General features: G+C 35.9%; 1 protein-coding gene across 2 annotated transcripts in view; it reads left to right on the top strand.

The window, feature by feature from the left end:
- The window catches only part of PIBF1 (progesterone immunomodulatory binding factor 1), a 106,387-nt gene that overhangs the window by 48,460 nt on the left and 41,811 nt on the right, over positions 1-16,116 (top strand). For both annotated transcript variants that reach the window (XM_071431085.1, XM_071431084.1), the window contains exon 11: positions 14,821-14,986. In XM_071431085.1, coding sequence (XP_071287186.1) covers positions 14,821-14,986 — 166 coding nt within the window. The remainder of the gene's footprint in view (positions 1-14,820; positions 14,987-16,116) is intronic.

The following is a 16,116-nucleotide window of genomic DNA, read 5'->3' as shown; positions in this document are numbered from 1 at the left end:
TTCTTTACAGTCCAGCAAGGAAATTCAGAGAAGGTGCTTCCTGTCACTGACCAAAAAAAAAAAAAAGAGCAAAAAAAAAAAAATACAGTAGGTGGGAAGGATAGCTGCAGTTGTAAAAAGTTTTATTCTTTCATTAATTTATAATGATGTATATCATGGTAAGTGGCAAATAACCAGTACTTCATTTGCTTTCAGAAAGAGATTATATTTTATATAAACAGGCAAGTTCTGTTGAGCTGTGTTACATTCTGTGGCTAGGGAACAGAGATTCATAAAGAACATTTTCTTCTATTTTGAAGAAGCAATTTTAAAATGAGATAAAATGTTAAATATTTTGAGTCTTCCCAGTGTTGGTGTTACAGGCAGAATTGAATTAGCTTGATACTTTTTTATTATTATGAAAGGGAGAATATCCCTTTAAAGTTCAAAGAAAATTGTTTAAACAGTTGAAGCCACAGGCCACATCAGAATAATCCCTGGTTAGAATTTGACATGTATCTAAAATACTGTCTCTCAAAGCAGATACTCTTTACTCCTACCGATATATTTGAATTCAAACAAAAATTCAAAAAAGTTATTTACACTGTGTTGGTCAAACAAGCTAATCTCTCTGGTTACTTTTGGCTATACCTAAGACTATGTATCCAGTTTATTATATTTTTGCATTAATCTGATCTAGCTTTGTACTAGTCTGCACATACACCTTTATTGACTTGATCACAAAACTAAGTGAAGACTAACTTACTGTTCTCCTTACCTTACGTATTGAGTGGAGCCTTGGAAAATGCCCTTCATTGTTGAAAGCCCAGACATCTGTTAGAAAACCTGCTGTGGCCAATTGCATTTCAAATCTTAGCACTATTCATCTAGAAGTAACATCTTTTTAGTATCCCTTAGGTATTTGTCTCCTCATCTGAACATTCATGCACTCATTAGACAGTTTCCCATCTTTATCAATATTCATGAATGTCACCTACAATCTACAGTCCTACATTATCATACTTAGTCTTTTTCAACATGAAGCAGAGAATAGAGCACAAGGTCCAGAACTATACTATGATTTCTGCTTTATCTTCACTTCTCCAAGGTGTCACCTCCACTTTCTCCCTGATGGTAATTCTCAAATTTGACCATAATGTTTTTTGTTTACTCTGCTTTAAAAAGGACCAAAACATTGACAAGAAAAGCTAGTATTAAAAATTCCAGAAAGACTCTCATCTGAAAGAGTCTGTGAACTCCTTGACAAAAACAGGAAGCTTGGGTGGAGGTCCTATTTTGAGTAAAAGTGTTTTTGATCTTAACTTCCTAAAAACTTCATTCCCATGACAGAGACCTTTTACCTCATCTAAGGACTTAATTCCAGTAATCTGCTGATGTAAGGCTTAAGCTTCACTCTGGAGGACAGTTTACACTTCCATATCCCTGGAACATAAGAAGAAGAAAATGTATTCTGTCCTCTGCCTGAAAGTTCAGAATCATTATATGAATAATGATGGGCTGACACTATTTTCATATCATTTGCTAAAAATAGGCAAAATGAGTTCTCCTCACTTAGGAAAAACTGATCAAATTCATCATGTGATAGGAGTGTTGGGTAAATCAGTACCTACCATCAGTAGGATGGTTTGTTCCCAGCTGAAAAATAACTGAGGGGAAAAGTCATGATTTAAGACCTATTTTCAAGTAACTTGGAGATAACACAAGATTATACATCAACAGAAAGTAAATGTAATTCTTTCTCTTCAAATTCTAGCAAATCTGAGATGAATTTGAGAAGGTTTTTTAACTTTCTAGCTGGGAAAGCTGCAGAATGTTTTTTCTATGTTGCTTTTGCCAACTAGAATCATCTGTACAGTAAATCCCCAACATCCTGTAACAATGGAGATTCAGCAAATGGAAATATAGCTAATAATTTTCTTAGTAGTGTTCTCCCTCTCAGGAGTACTGCTGAATTATCAGTTTACCTACTCAGCATAGTCACTGGATATCTGATATGAGGACGTCTTTTTCAAAGTGTCTGAGTCAATCAGATTTTTGACTTATTTTATGCTTAGGTCCCTGACATTTTTTGAGGTAATGTGGCTACTGCTTCATTACATATTGCACTTTGAAGTGTTTGGCCCTTTAATTCTATCAGGCAGCAAGAAGAATTTTTTTCCATGTATCCTTCAGCAGGGAAGTTCTGCACGTGCTTTCATTTGATATTAATAGACTTCAAACGTTTAAATACTTTTTAGCATGTGCCAGAGTGATCCTAGGGAGCCTCAATGCCTCAAGAGCTTCTTCACTGGATGAAAAAGCTCTAATACTTGTAATCATAATGTAGTAGAGCCTGTGTCACTGTGATTGTTCCCAGCACAAGTTCACCCCTGAGATTTGCACTTCAAATCACAAGCTTTAACTCCTGAAACCCTTATGCTTTATGTTGCTTTCAGGATGGTAATTCTGCAGGTTTTATTGAAGATTCCTAACCCATACTCATGGTGTTTTTGTGGGGAATACATATGGAGTAACTAACAGTCTGGATGTCCTGAAGCAATTTACCTGTAACTGTTCTTTAAAGTATGATTTCTATAGGCACATTTGCAGTGTACGCTGTTTATTGCTTGCCTTTGAATGTCTGTTTATGATTACCAGGAATTCTGAGATTGGAAAGAAGTGAAAATATGGGCCAAACTCAAGCCCACTTAGATAACAGTAGTGAAAGTATTAGACTGTGTATCCCATTAGTATTGCTAAGACAAGCATGCTTTAGTGTCATGTACATACAAACACTGCATCTCCAAGAACAGCTGACAGTGTGCAGATTTTCTTGTTTTCTGACAGATGACTCCATTTTGAATTAAGGCAAATTGAGGTATTACCCTATTAAGGAGTTTCAGATTAAGCCTTAAGTCTGGTTCTAGCCTGGTTCAGACTTTAACAGCAGAAGAATGGAATGCTAAGAATGGAGCTCAGAGTGGAATACAGTTTAAATTACTTCGGAAAAATATTAAACACCTTCGCCTACTGAAACACTCTTGTAATAAACAAAGTATTGCAGATCACACAAAATAAGGTTAGCTGAAGTGCAGTGGTAACTAGACTGTTTTTCAGTCATGACCTAAATATTCATACAGAACTGGTAAATAGCATGGCCAGACTGAAGTTCAACAGTTCATTCTTCCAATTTTAAAAGGAAATTAACTTTTTCTATAGTATTTAGGTCCCCATTCAGTGGAAGTCTTGTAAACCCTAAGAATACAAAGGGTTAAAGCCATATTTTAACATACTGTTCAGTGAATGGGTTCCTTTATCGAAGGAATTAATGTTAACAATATGAGATGTCAGAAGAAACTTACCATTTGCTCTTCAGTGAGTACAAGAATTGCATCTGCAGTTGCTTTCTTAGTTGGATGATAGATGAGCCACATTCTAGGGCTCCTAGAAAGAATGGATAATGACAGGGATGAAATGTTAAAAGCACTGGACACACAGGGTAGTAGGAGTTTTCTCTTTCTTCCACAATAAAAAGATGCTGACTTTGATATGCTACTCAGCTGGGACAGGGTATACTTGGAAATCAGGAGTGTCTTTGTCCACAAGTCCCATTAGGGGAAAAGACCCAAAAGAACAAACATTTGTTTTCAAGTCCTCTACAAGAAAAAGGAAAATTATACTTCTTAGCTGTGGTTATTGCAGGGATTGTGATAGTTCAGCTAAAGAAGGAATTGTTGAAATGGTGAGAGAGAACAGAGCAAATGGGAGGAAAATAGAAAAAATAGGACAAAGACGTAGGAAGAAGGAGGAGAACTGGGCATAATCAGAGGAAGCAGAGAAACAGAAAATTTGATTATGAATGAGAATGATATACACTAAAATAAATTAATTTCAGTGCTTTTTGCTTTTGTGCCTTAGGAGAAAAGTGGTTCTAGCACATCTAAGACTCTTCTTAGAATGTATGCATGAAACTTGTATTGCAAAGCCTGTAGTAATCCCAATAGTTCATGAATCCTGATTCCTCTTCTTCTGTTCAGTCCTAGATTTTGTTTTCTTTATTTTCTACTGCTTTTCACAGTACTGCTCTTCTCAAATTAATAACTTAAGTTGTAAAGGCAAAGTTAGGTCTTTCTATAAAAATTTTGTTAAAATTATCAGATGACAGATAAAATACAGAAAAGTATGTTGTGAAAGCAAATATGCTCAAGAATGGAGACAGCTTGGAGTTAACTGATTATTTTTCACAATAGTTACTGCATTTTTTAAGTATTTTCATTTCTCACATGCCTCAGCAGGTAATATAGGATAATTTGATAACTGAAGAATTTATTAGGATAGTCTGCTTTATAGAAAGCTTAGATTCACTTGACCTTTTTCATGTTTGCAGATGACGAGAAATGAGATTGTTTCATTAGTGTCATAAGCACTTTGGTGATGTATCTGTTCAGGATTCATTTACCACTCCAAGCTCTTATAAGCAGGGATATGGTGACTGTAGCTCATTCCTTTTGTTTTGGGCTGTAAAAATGTCTTTCATATTCTCTTGTGCTATTGATAACATTGTCTGTCTGTTTACTGTTCCTACAAAGACTGTTTGATTTGAAAGACTTGTACAGTTCAGGAAAATTATTTTTAAAACCAATATATGTTTCATTTCTGAATAATGACACACAGAAATATCTACACTTTAGGACTTGTAATAAACCAGCCAGTAACACTTTATTATTTGATAGTTGTCTCTAGAGCTGAAATGCAGTTGATGAACTTTTTTTGTTTTTAAGTCATGCTTATGAAGAGAGGTCTTCACACTGTCTTCTTTGTTTTCCTGTTAATGGTAATGTGGTTCCAATTACTGTGACTGCTTGGGAGAGGACATTTTACATATCTCAGATTTGAAAGAAGACAGATCCAGTTGTGCTCCCCTACTCACTGCTTGTCTGTCAGTCATTTTAGTATCCTTTGGTGCCCATCTCTGCTGTTGCCATTACTGTGTCTTTCCATCCTTTGCTCTTCTAACAAAAGCTCCCCTGAGCTTTGCACTGAAGCATGCCTGATGGCCTGCAGGCAGCTTAATGGAAGCTCCTGTAAAACAGATGGAAAGCCATGTATTTTTCTAGTATCATACTTAGTTTAAAACAACTGCTGGAAATACATTTATAGCAGTCTTTGGTATGTGAATTTTAATATATTAATAGTTTTTATGTAGCATTCATTTGCTTATAAGGAAATGCAGATTATCTTGTGTCGGTTCATCCTTCTTGTCTTTGAAGGGAGCAAATGTTTTTTTGTAAACAGCAAGCTCAGTATTAGCCAACAGTATACTCTTACAAAATCCTGGGCTGTATTATCAGGACAATAGTCAAGACATCAAGAAAAGTCCAGTCTCAGGATATCCAATACAAGCAAAGTAGTGATAAACTGGAGTGAATGTAGAGGAGAGCCACCAGAATGGTCAGGGCTGGAGCACTTGCCCCAGGAGAGGGGCTGGGGGGTGTGTTCAGCCTGATCTCTCAGGTTTCTGACAGCAGTATCCCCAGTGCCTCTGGACAGGTCACTGGGAAGATGGAGCCAGGCCCTTCACAGCAGGGCATGGAAGAGGTATGAGAGACTGTCAGTTAAAACAGAAGATTCTGACTTGGTCTTAAGAAAATCTTTTTCACTCACAGCATTACTGTGAGCAGTCTCTGTCCTTGAGTTTTCAAGACCCGAGAAGCTAAAGCTTTGAGAAACCTGGTCTGATTTCATGGATGACCTGGTTCTGAACAGGATGTTGGACTAGATACCCCCTGAAATCCCATCCAACCTCAATTATTTAATAAATGGTTTGTATTTGTATTATTGAGATCTTATTTTTAAGGAGTAATTTCATTAAAGCATAAATGGAATATTGCACAGCAATATGCTGACCTCTTATAAATGATTGCAAGCACCAAGACCATCCATTACGTTAATTATTAGGGGAAAAGGTAGTTTGCTGTCCCTCATTGCTAACTGTAGCACTTTTAGGAACATGTCCTTGAAAGATAACAAGGTATGCCTGTACCTTGAACTCTGCTTATCAGGAAATCAAACCTGTTGTGTGTGATATAAAGGACATACCAATCCTTTGCTAAATTATGGCAGTTTGTACCCTAACCTTCTCACCTATTCTGCTCAGCTCTCAGTAGGGAAAACGGAGGGGGAGTAAGCAGTCTCTCTGGTGGCACAGCAGTTACCAGCTCTGTCTGGTGGTCTCCAGTTAGCCCCACCTCAAAAGATTTGTCCCTACCTTCTCATTTCTCACCCTATCCTTTTCCAGGAAGCTGCAGTGATAATGCTTCCTTTTCTAATTTTTTCCTTGCTGATCATCCATTTTTTTTATCACGGAGTAAAACAGAATTTTAGTTTTTATATTATTGACTTCATAAAAGTTACATTTACAGAATTAAGAACTTAAATATTTGTATGTTTATTTTTGACTGTTTTAAGGAGGTATATGGCATTCCAAACATTTTTTCTTCTTCTTGTAGTTGGTAGTTGCAATGCCCTTTAGATTTTATTTCTTAAAAGGAGAGGGACATTTAGTTGCTGCTCTTGTCATTTATGTTACTGCTGTTCTGTCAATCATTTGACATTGACTTTTTCCCTCTTTGCATTATTTGAATTAAAAATCATACAGTAATTATCTTTTGTTAAGTACATATATACATATAAAGTATCTTAATGAATTTTCTATTTAATCAGAGGAACAGGAGCATATACCTCCAGAAATAATTAATTCTATTTAGGCTAGCAAGTAATAATCACTCCATGTGGAATCACAAGAAATACGAGAAAGCATTTATATTGATTTAACTGTATATTTGATTAAATATAACCTCTCTGGCTAGTGGGAGGGAAAAGTTTAAAGAGACAAATTTTTGTATGTTTTATCCAAGAGGAAAAATCAATTCAGACAACAGACTCAGAGTCTTTCTGTAACTGTTGACTCCAATCTCTTAATTTTCTTGAGCACCGAAAAACAATGTTTGTAATGTTTGTAGTGCAGTAATGATAATATAATGAAAAATTTTTGTAGCTTCCAATATCAGATCTGTTCAAGTCTGTTTTATCTGCTACAATAGCAATTAATTGCAATTATTTTCCAGAAACACAAGTACTATAATAGTAAAATAGTAGAATCTTTGGAAAAGCTAATACTTGGTTTAAGGAGGTAAATTGTGGAATCATTATCAAAATTGTACAGTATCTTGAAAAAATTATTATGAACAGCAGAAAAAAATTATCAAGTCAGGCAATTCCAAATGTATGCTACAAACTTGGAACTTAGTGTAGAGAAATATTAAAAGTTGATGCTTTCATTTCTTAATGTTAAATATCAAGAAACTTGCTGGCCTTTTCTTCATTCAGATCTGTTTTATATTTCTCATATCAAAACCTCTCACAGTTACAATTTCAAGTAATTATTTTCCCATTAATCAATATACATTACTGGGGGATAAGTCTCTGTACTATTCCTTGACTTTTTGTTGATTTAGTACAAAATTCAGCTTTTATTAGCATGGCTTTTTTTTTTGCAAGGAATGAAGTAAACCAAGAAATGAAAATTAAAATAATGGTTTAATAAAGTAAATGGTTTGGGATGCCATGATAAATCAAATAGAGAAAAGTATACATAGAAAATATGACTAAAGATTTAATGAGATTTCAATAAATGTACTTTGGGTTCTTTCTCTTGGATTAAAATATGTACCATAGACAAAATCATATTGCATTGCAGGGATCCTTTTCAATCTGTCACTTCAAAGTGATGGTTTTTTTTAAATGAAGTTTTTATTTGTTTGAGCGAAGATGTTGATTAGGCAATGGGAAATTTAATCATGCTTGTTCTGCTGCTCGTCCAGATGTATGGTCCACCTCAGTTCAGCATGTTTCTCATACTTCCAAGATCCACAACTTCTGCCATTTTATGTGCTAGTGCACACAGATGCAAAAGATAATTTTGTGCAGTGTATTGAGGCTGTGCCAGAAACAATAGAACTCTTCAGCTTCTTCTGACTTACTTTGGCTTGAGGTGCTGATGCCTGCACCCTTTAGCTTGGCCATGTTTCCCTTTTGGATTGTTGTCCTGAACTGAGGATACATTTATGAAACTCTTTCCTCTGGTATCTCTTCACTAGGCTTCAGAGAACTCATTTCATAGGCTTCCTGTTTGAAAAAGATGGATCTTTAATCTTTCTTTGGGCTATTTCGAAGCTTCATTCAAGGGATTTTGTGAGGTGGTAATTTCCATTTTTGGATTCCCAAATTAGGTATCGCTGTGCCTACATCTCCTGAAATACCTGATCTGGTAGGTATTCTCAGACCAGCCATGTGTTTCATGCTTCTATATTTTTAAGCACTAAAAACATAAATGAGAACACAAGGTTATGAATCTTGACTAATTTGTATAGGCAAAGAGAAAAGCAACTACCATTAGATTCCTAAAAATTCCTGAGGTGACTGTTCTATTTATATATCTAACAAAACAAGTTTTGAGGAGGAAACAGTGAAATTATATCACATCCTTTATTATATGCTCACTCTTTTCTTCAGGCCCTTTCTTTTTGTTAAGAATGCTGTCACATCCTTAATAAATGAATGTATACTGGTAAAGTTCAGCTAGGTTATTTGAATATCTTTTGCATTTATTTCATTGCATCTTTTGCATTTTATTCAATTTATTTCATCTCAAATAACAGAAGAGTCAATAAATATGCTGCTTATTTAAACCAAAAAACCTACAGTCTAAGTGAGCAGACTAAGTATACAGAGGCAGCACTGTGTTATTGCAGAGTAGCAATTGCACCCTGCTTCATTTTTTGTAAGAAAGGCATGACAGGAGCTGCTCTTCAGTTTTTTACAGTTGCCCAAAATAAAGAATGCACTTTTAGTAAGTGAAAGGCTATATTTGATGCCCATCAGAGCTCCAGGATTGAGAGGAAACTCCCTAGTGAAGTTTTATTAGGAAATTCTCATGACTGGGGCATGACTCCCAAGCACAGGCTTGGCAGAAGCGGTCTCTGCCCAGTAGTCTTGAAGCTGTGTCTTTGTGCAGGGGAGAATCTTACATTTCACAGAGTGAGAGTCAAATAAAAGAGAGCACAGTTGCATAGTCCAGAGAAAGAGAAACAAAGATGGATTTCTGTCCCTGTCAGTCAGCATCATTCAGCAGATACATTTAAGGCTTTCATTCTTGTAGTGTAGTGTACACTGGCATTAGTCTACTTAGGGTACAAAGGGTCCTACATTTTGAAGAACTCCTATTTATTGCATAAGTGATTTTGGGTTTAGGTGTCCCAAAGCTACAAGGAGTGGAAACCAACTGTGTATCTTGCTGAGTGTGGATGTTTGAAACTAGCATTTCCTATAAACTGCAAAGTAGAATGGGGAAGTTTTTTTTTGACAGAATGAGGATCAGAGGCCAATACAAAATAAATGCTTAGGATGCTGCAAAACACAAAAATCTGCTTTGAAGCAAGCAGCTTTAAACAAAGCTTCTAAGCTTTCTCTCTCAGATTTTACTGAACCACATGCAAAAGTACTGTATGCTTAATTACTTGATACGAAGCAAATGTAACATCTGGTAAGAACTTGAATGTTAAATCAAGTTTACCCTTTAGTGTCTAAGCTATGTGTTTCTGGATTTATTTTTTTTAATTACAACCTGAACCAGGAATATTTTACTGAAAAAAAATCTCAGCATGTTGTTTGGGAAAAACAAATTTTAAGTGAAAATTAGTTCAACAAACAAATTTTTCATTGCTTAAACAGTTTGTAAATGACATGTTTCATCTGGTGTTTAATCATTATACTCAGAGCTTTTGTTGTTATTGGAAGTATTTAAATTTGTTGTTACAAAGTGCATTGTTATTTTACACCAGCTTAGAAATAGTTTAATGTATTTCATAGACATGAATGAAGTAATAAATACTACAAAAAACTGAAAATGCCTATAAAGTTGGTATAAAAACTTCATAAAATATGTATTTTTAAATGAATGACAGATTTCTTACCCATTTTCCAGTAAATATTGAAACAGACTTTCATTTTGTGAAATCAGCCAGATACATGACTAATCAGACTTCATCTGAGTGCTGCAAAAGCTGAACAATGAAAGCATTTGAAAACTAAAGATCCAAGTTCTTAGATTTTTAATTATTTAGTGAGTAGCATGTGAACACAAATCATGGGAAATTTTTGATTGTTCAGAAATAACGCAACCAGTTTTTAGTACCAAGGATCAAAAAGAGAGCCAGTGGAATCAAGATCCTTTGTGTAGCCTTGTTTGAACTGGGGTCTGGCAGTTTGCTGCATGTATGGACAGGATTTGTGCAGTCTGTGACACACTGAATTTAATTGAGGTCTTTCTAGACCACTGTTATTCCTTCTGTGACTCCAGTTAGCACAAAGGAGAGTAAGGAAAATTAATTTGTGTACTTTTATACTTAGGTTGGGGCACTTTGGAAGTGAGGAGGCCTGAACAGGCAGACTCAGTTGCAGAAGGTGAGAAAGTTAAACTGGGATTTGAACCTCAAATTGCAAGAGGTATGGATGGGTAGGATTTGAGGAAGGATGCCAATTAATGCATTAATGGGTAGGATTTGTGGAAGGATGCTAAACTACAAGAGTGATAGAGGAGTAGAGAGAAATCCAGAAGGGCTATAAGATAGGAATGGAGGCTGAAGAGGCTATGAACATAGAAAAGAAAAAAAACAGATGTCCTGGGAATAAAGAATGAAAATAGAATTGGAATTCAAGAGATGTCTGGGCTGGTGCTGGGACAGAGAAGGAGAAGGTGAGGAGCACGAGGGGGCATGTCGGGGCTGGAAGTAGGAGGTTTGCAAGAGGACAGGTTAGGGAGGAAATGTCTTTAAGTTTCTTTGCAAATTTGGCACTGAACCAAAGCACAGACATTTGTACAAATATGAGAGTATATTCTAATTGCCTTAAAGATCTTAGATCTGGAACTGACCCAACTGTGGACTCTGTGTGATTTCACAACATACAGGGGTTTTTTTCCATTTTTAAACTGGAAAATAATTCTGAAATATATCCCACAAAGCTTTAGGTTGGTATAATCTGGTTTACAAAATTATAAAATTGTAAAATTAGATTTTCATGTTATATCATTCTGGTAGGACTTTCTTTGTAAGATGCATTATTTCATTATTTTTATTTACTTGCTTGGCATTCTTTCTTATCAACAAGTTTAGTACTAGGATTTGTCATTTCTTAAAAGAGTAATTTTACAAATTTATTGTCTTCTAATGTACAATTGTTCAATTACCTTTTTAAGGAGTACCGCTGTACATCTCAGGTTCTGTAGGTGGGCAGTTTATAGTTCCTCCATTCAAAAAGACTTGGTTGCCATATTTTCTTCAGTATCCAGACTGCATGATTTTACCATTAAATCTTTCTGTTTGCTCTCTGGTATACATATTTTGACATGTTATTATATCATTATCCACTACTTGAAAAACAAGCTTATCTGATTAAAAAATCTTTCAAACCTAACAAAAGAGACTTCAAGTCCCTCTCTGAGTATTCCCTCTTCTCCTTTACTCTAGTAATAATTTTTTTATAAACATTATATCACTGCATTAGCAAGCTTCAGGCATCATTGACTGGTCAACCTAATGTCAGAGAGACATAAAGGAATGGAGAACTCATTCTAGATGATTCTTACATGTGAAATTTTTTTCATTGGCTCAATCTGTTATTTCTCTTTGATTCCCAGCCCTCATTCTTCTGTGAGACTAAAAACTCTACTCTTTCATTATATCAAGTTTGCTAAAATTTCTTCATGGAGAAGAATCCTGCAGACCCGCATTCCACTGTTTGTTTTTTTCCATAATAGTAGTATTAAAGCATAGGGTGGTTTTGGTTTGTTCTTTTTTGTTTTGTTTTGTTTTCCCTCAGAGACCATCTAGGCAGATAAAGGAATGTATTTCAGCACATTGTGTTACATGACTCTGTACACACATGCACATACACTTGGGCTGAAATAGTAGCCAAGAATGCAGAGATATTATTTGGCCAAGTAAAAGCAAATATGACAAAGAAACTCTGAATGGTGCTGTGGTGAAGGAGTTACTGGTGAGATCAACAGTGTAGTAAGGTTAAAGGAAAACTGACCCATCATAACCTTGTCAGTGAAAAACTGGCAAGATCATGCTCATGTAAGCTACTTCAAATTTCCAAAACAAAGGATAAAACTTCTTTCTGAAGTTACTGCTCATAATTGGGTAGAGAAGCATGCTCTGAAAGCACTCAGTTGATTGAATCATCAGAGAACTACAGATTTCTCCAGCAAGTACTAATCCAGAGCAGTATGGATTGCCTCTGTTCATGCGTATTTCCAGTGTGCCAGCTCAGTACAGTGCAGGTCATTGAAGCTCAGTGGTTGAAGGTCTGAGGCTGTGTACAGGAAGGCATTGCTGTTTGTTTTGTGTTGAAGGTGTGAATTTGTTGTTGGAAGTCAATAAATATAACTAATAATTAAATTAAATTTGTGTGTTTCATTGCATTGTTGGCTGAATGACATGTATCTTCATTAAGACTTAACTATTTTGGACCAAAGCATTCTTCCCAGGATTATAAACAATGTGTACACCAGGACAGATTTAGTGTTATGTCTGCAGCCCCTTGTGTGCAAAGTGTGGAGAATTCTAGAGTGCTGAAATTTTTTTGTGTGGTAAAATGGAAACAGGAAAATGTAGTTAGAAAACAGTGATGAAAATATCAGCACTGGAAAAGCATCCCTAAGCAAAAATGACTGAAGTAGTCGATAGTAACTGGCATTTAGCAGCTAGAGTGCCATAACTCTGTTTGAGAACAAATGTCATGCTATTAAAAAAAAAAAAATTGTTTTTAAAAGAAAAACTTTAGATGAGCTCAGTATGCAGAACTTCCAAGCTCTGCTCATGCAGTGAGGAAACAATCTTATTCATGCATTGGACTATTTATACATAGATGGCTGTCTACAGAGCGATTATCAGGGACATCATAATGACACCTGTTTGTTCTGTTCAAATTAATTCCAGTGAAAATTGTTCCCTCTTTGTGCCTTAGAAACATTCCTACATCTGAAATCCTCAGGGAAAATATTTGAAGTAATCCCCTTGGTTTTGTTAAACACTCTCCATCCCACCTAAAGGTTAGGTGCTAAATAGGGTGGAATTGTGTTGCAACTGTTATTTGACAGATGACAGCTAACACAACAGCCATGCTGGGTTAGAGTAAAGGTTTATCTGGCAATCCTGCAATATGTTGGGAAGTGGCTTCAGAGTGAGAAGTACCATCTTGCATTTAATGGTTCTCAAAGGACTTCTCTGCTGCAAGTTGTTCAGTATTCTCTCAAATAAGTGTTATTTTTTAGCATCCACAGCATCTTATGGTAAGGAATTCCACAGCTTTCATGCATGACAAGCAATTTATATTTGTTCTCATTCTACATCATTAGATGACTTCTCATTCATCTATTGGAAAGTACAGTTGATTCCTATCTCCATTCTCCATTCTCATGATGTGACAAGCCACTTATTCCTTCCTTTTCCTTATACCATCTCTTTTCCAAGCTGTAGGGTCCTAGCTTGCTTAGGTGCTTTATTCCACACAGTGCAATTGTGTGGTGTGTGATGTTGCTGCATGTCAGAGGTAACCCTTCCTACCCTTCTCTGATGCTTTGACACTTCTGTTTCTTGTGAGGTGAAGTGCTAGAATGGTTGTCAGCATTCAGTAATGCAGGCAACAACATGGAATTGCAAAGCAACACAGTGAGTTCTGTATTATTTATTTCTTCCACAGCAGTTTTGAAAATGTTTGTTTTTACCATTATTTAAAACTGAACCAAAGTTTTAATGGTTTTTTCAAGTACAATAAATCCCAAGATCTCACTTATGAATGAAAACAGTCAGCTAGGTGTTCATCATTTTATGTATATGGTAAGGAGCTTTTTTAAAACCTGTGATTTACTTTGCATATATCTCTTTTGAATTTCATATGTTATTTAATGCAAAGATTCATTAGATTTTCTCCTGTTGTTCACATCACCTAAATTTTCATCTATCTAATGTTATAGTATTCTATTAGCAAACTTTTGAGAAATCTTGTTTTTGAGATTGCCTGTTAAGTAGAATGAATGAAGAGAAATAGATGAAGTCTGCTTCTAAGTGGAATACTATTTTTCCTTTTAAATACCTTATAGTGATTTTCTAAAAATTATACTTCATTTCTGTTTTTTGAGAAGGATCTGTGATTCTGAGTGACTGTGGAAATAATTACACCATTGTGTTCTGACTTTTCTTTATATCTTTGGGTATGGAAAAAGCAGTGTAGCTGATACCCATATATCTCAAAGGGTGCACCACTGATATCACTGATGTCTAATGCCACTTCTCCCTATCACATGTAACACATGGTGGTAAAGAGGGAGGACAAAATTTCATTAGTGTCTCTCCAATGAAAACACTTCAGTGCATGCATTTGTCTACCAAGTAGATTCACGTTGATCTAACTCCTTAAGAATAAGGAAAATAAGATATGCTGTAAAGTCATTGTCATTTGATTCTGCATTAACAACATATTTAGAAAAGCCATTGACAGAGTTTTCCACCTACTGTGTTGTATTGCCATTATAATATTGAATTTTCCTAATGCTGTCAAATACAGGTTACAGTAGTTACATACTAATACTTATTAAGGTCTACAAAATACTGTATTAGTTTTTGAAATTTATATTTGTGGTGAACAGAACTAGGATATATTCCAACTTTGCTTATTTTTGAATTTTCAAAGCTTTTTTTTTCATTTTTCTTTTAGGTATAGACAAATGCAGCTTGGCACAGAAAGCAAAGTTGCTGAACTTCTTCACCAAAGTAAGTTAAAGTCCTTTGAAACTGAACATGTTCAACTCATGCAACAAGAAACAGCTAAGAATCTTTCACAGTGCCAAATGGAATGTGAGAAATACCAGAGAAAGTTGGAGGTATGTTATATAAAGAGACACTTTACAGGGCATTACATAGTTGTTTTCAATTTGAATGTAAAGTGGAAAAGCTTGGAGAAAAAGTAACAACATGGCATGGCTGAATTAGTATCTCCACCAAATAGTGGTCAAATGACACAGAAGCAGAGTCAAATGACAAAGCTTACTATGTTTGATGAGTTTAATGGAACACAAGATCACAGGGAGAGGAAAAAGCAAAACAATCTCTCATGGAAAGATATTAAAGACAGAACCTCATTCATGTGGGGTTTATTTATCTGCTTGTATCACAGAGCTGCTTATGTCAGTCTGTGTAAGAATTGTAGGGAGAGAAGACAGTTTCACCAAAAAAAAGTATGGTGAATTCAGTGTCATTATTTGCAACTAGGATCTGTAATAGTATTGTTACATAATAAAATAATAAAATATTTTTTTATTGATATACAATTCCTGGAATAAATTTTTCACAGCTAAAAAAGTCAAGGTGAGCATGGTGTATACAGCATTGAAAAGACCTAACCTTGCTAGTCCTAGCATGATGGGTTACCTTGGTGGGATGCCAGACACCCACCCAGTCACTCATTCCTCCTCCTGAAGAGGATGGGAGTGGGGTGAATAAGCTTATAAAGAGCATGGGTTGATATAAAGATAGGGACATCACTTGCCAATTATCATCATGGGCAAAACAGACTTGACCTGGGGAAAACTAATTTCACTTACTACCCATTGACACAGGTTGGATGGTGAGAAACAAAGACAGAAAGTAAAACATCTTTGCCCACCCTGTTCTCTTTTATTTTTATTTCCCTCCCTCATTTCTGACTCTTGTACCTCCCCCTTCCAGTGCAGTGCAGGGAGGGATGGGAAATAGGGGCTCAAGTCAGTCCATAACAGCTCCTCTCAGGAGGAGTTTCCTCCTCACACTTTTTTATCCTGCTCCTGTGGATCCTCTATGTCCTGCAGCTTCCTTCAGGAGAAACTCTCCCTCCTATCTGGGCTCTCCGCAGGTTGCGGTGCCTTCTGGGGATGTCCACCTGCTCCAGTATGGGGTCTTCTATGGGCTGCAGTGTGGCCATCTGCTTTGGTATGGTCTTTCATGGTCTGCAGGCAAGCAACCTGCTCCACCATGG

The sequence above is a fragment of the Agelaius tricolor genome, unplaced genomic scaffold, assembly GCF_023055355.1.
Source record: "Agelaius tricolor isolate 1412-34295 unplaced genomic scaffold, bAgeTri1.0.p SCAF_7, whole genome shotgun sequence".
Lineage (NCBI taxonomy): Eukaryota > Metazoa > Chordata > Aves > Passeriformes > Icteridae > Agelaius > Agelaius tricolor.
The sequence above is the reverse complement of the archived record's forward strand: the minus strand, read 5'-3'. Positions and strand labels throughout refer to the sequence as shown.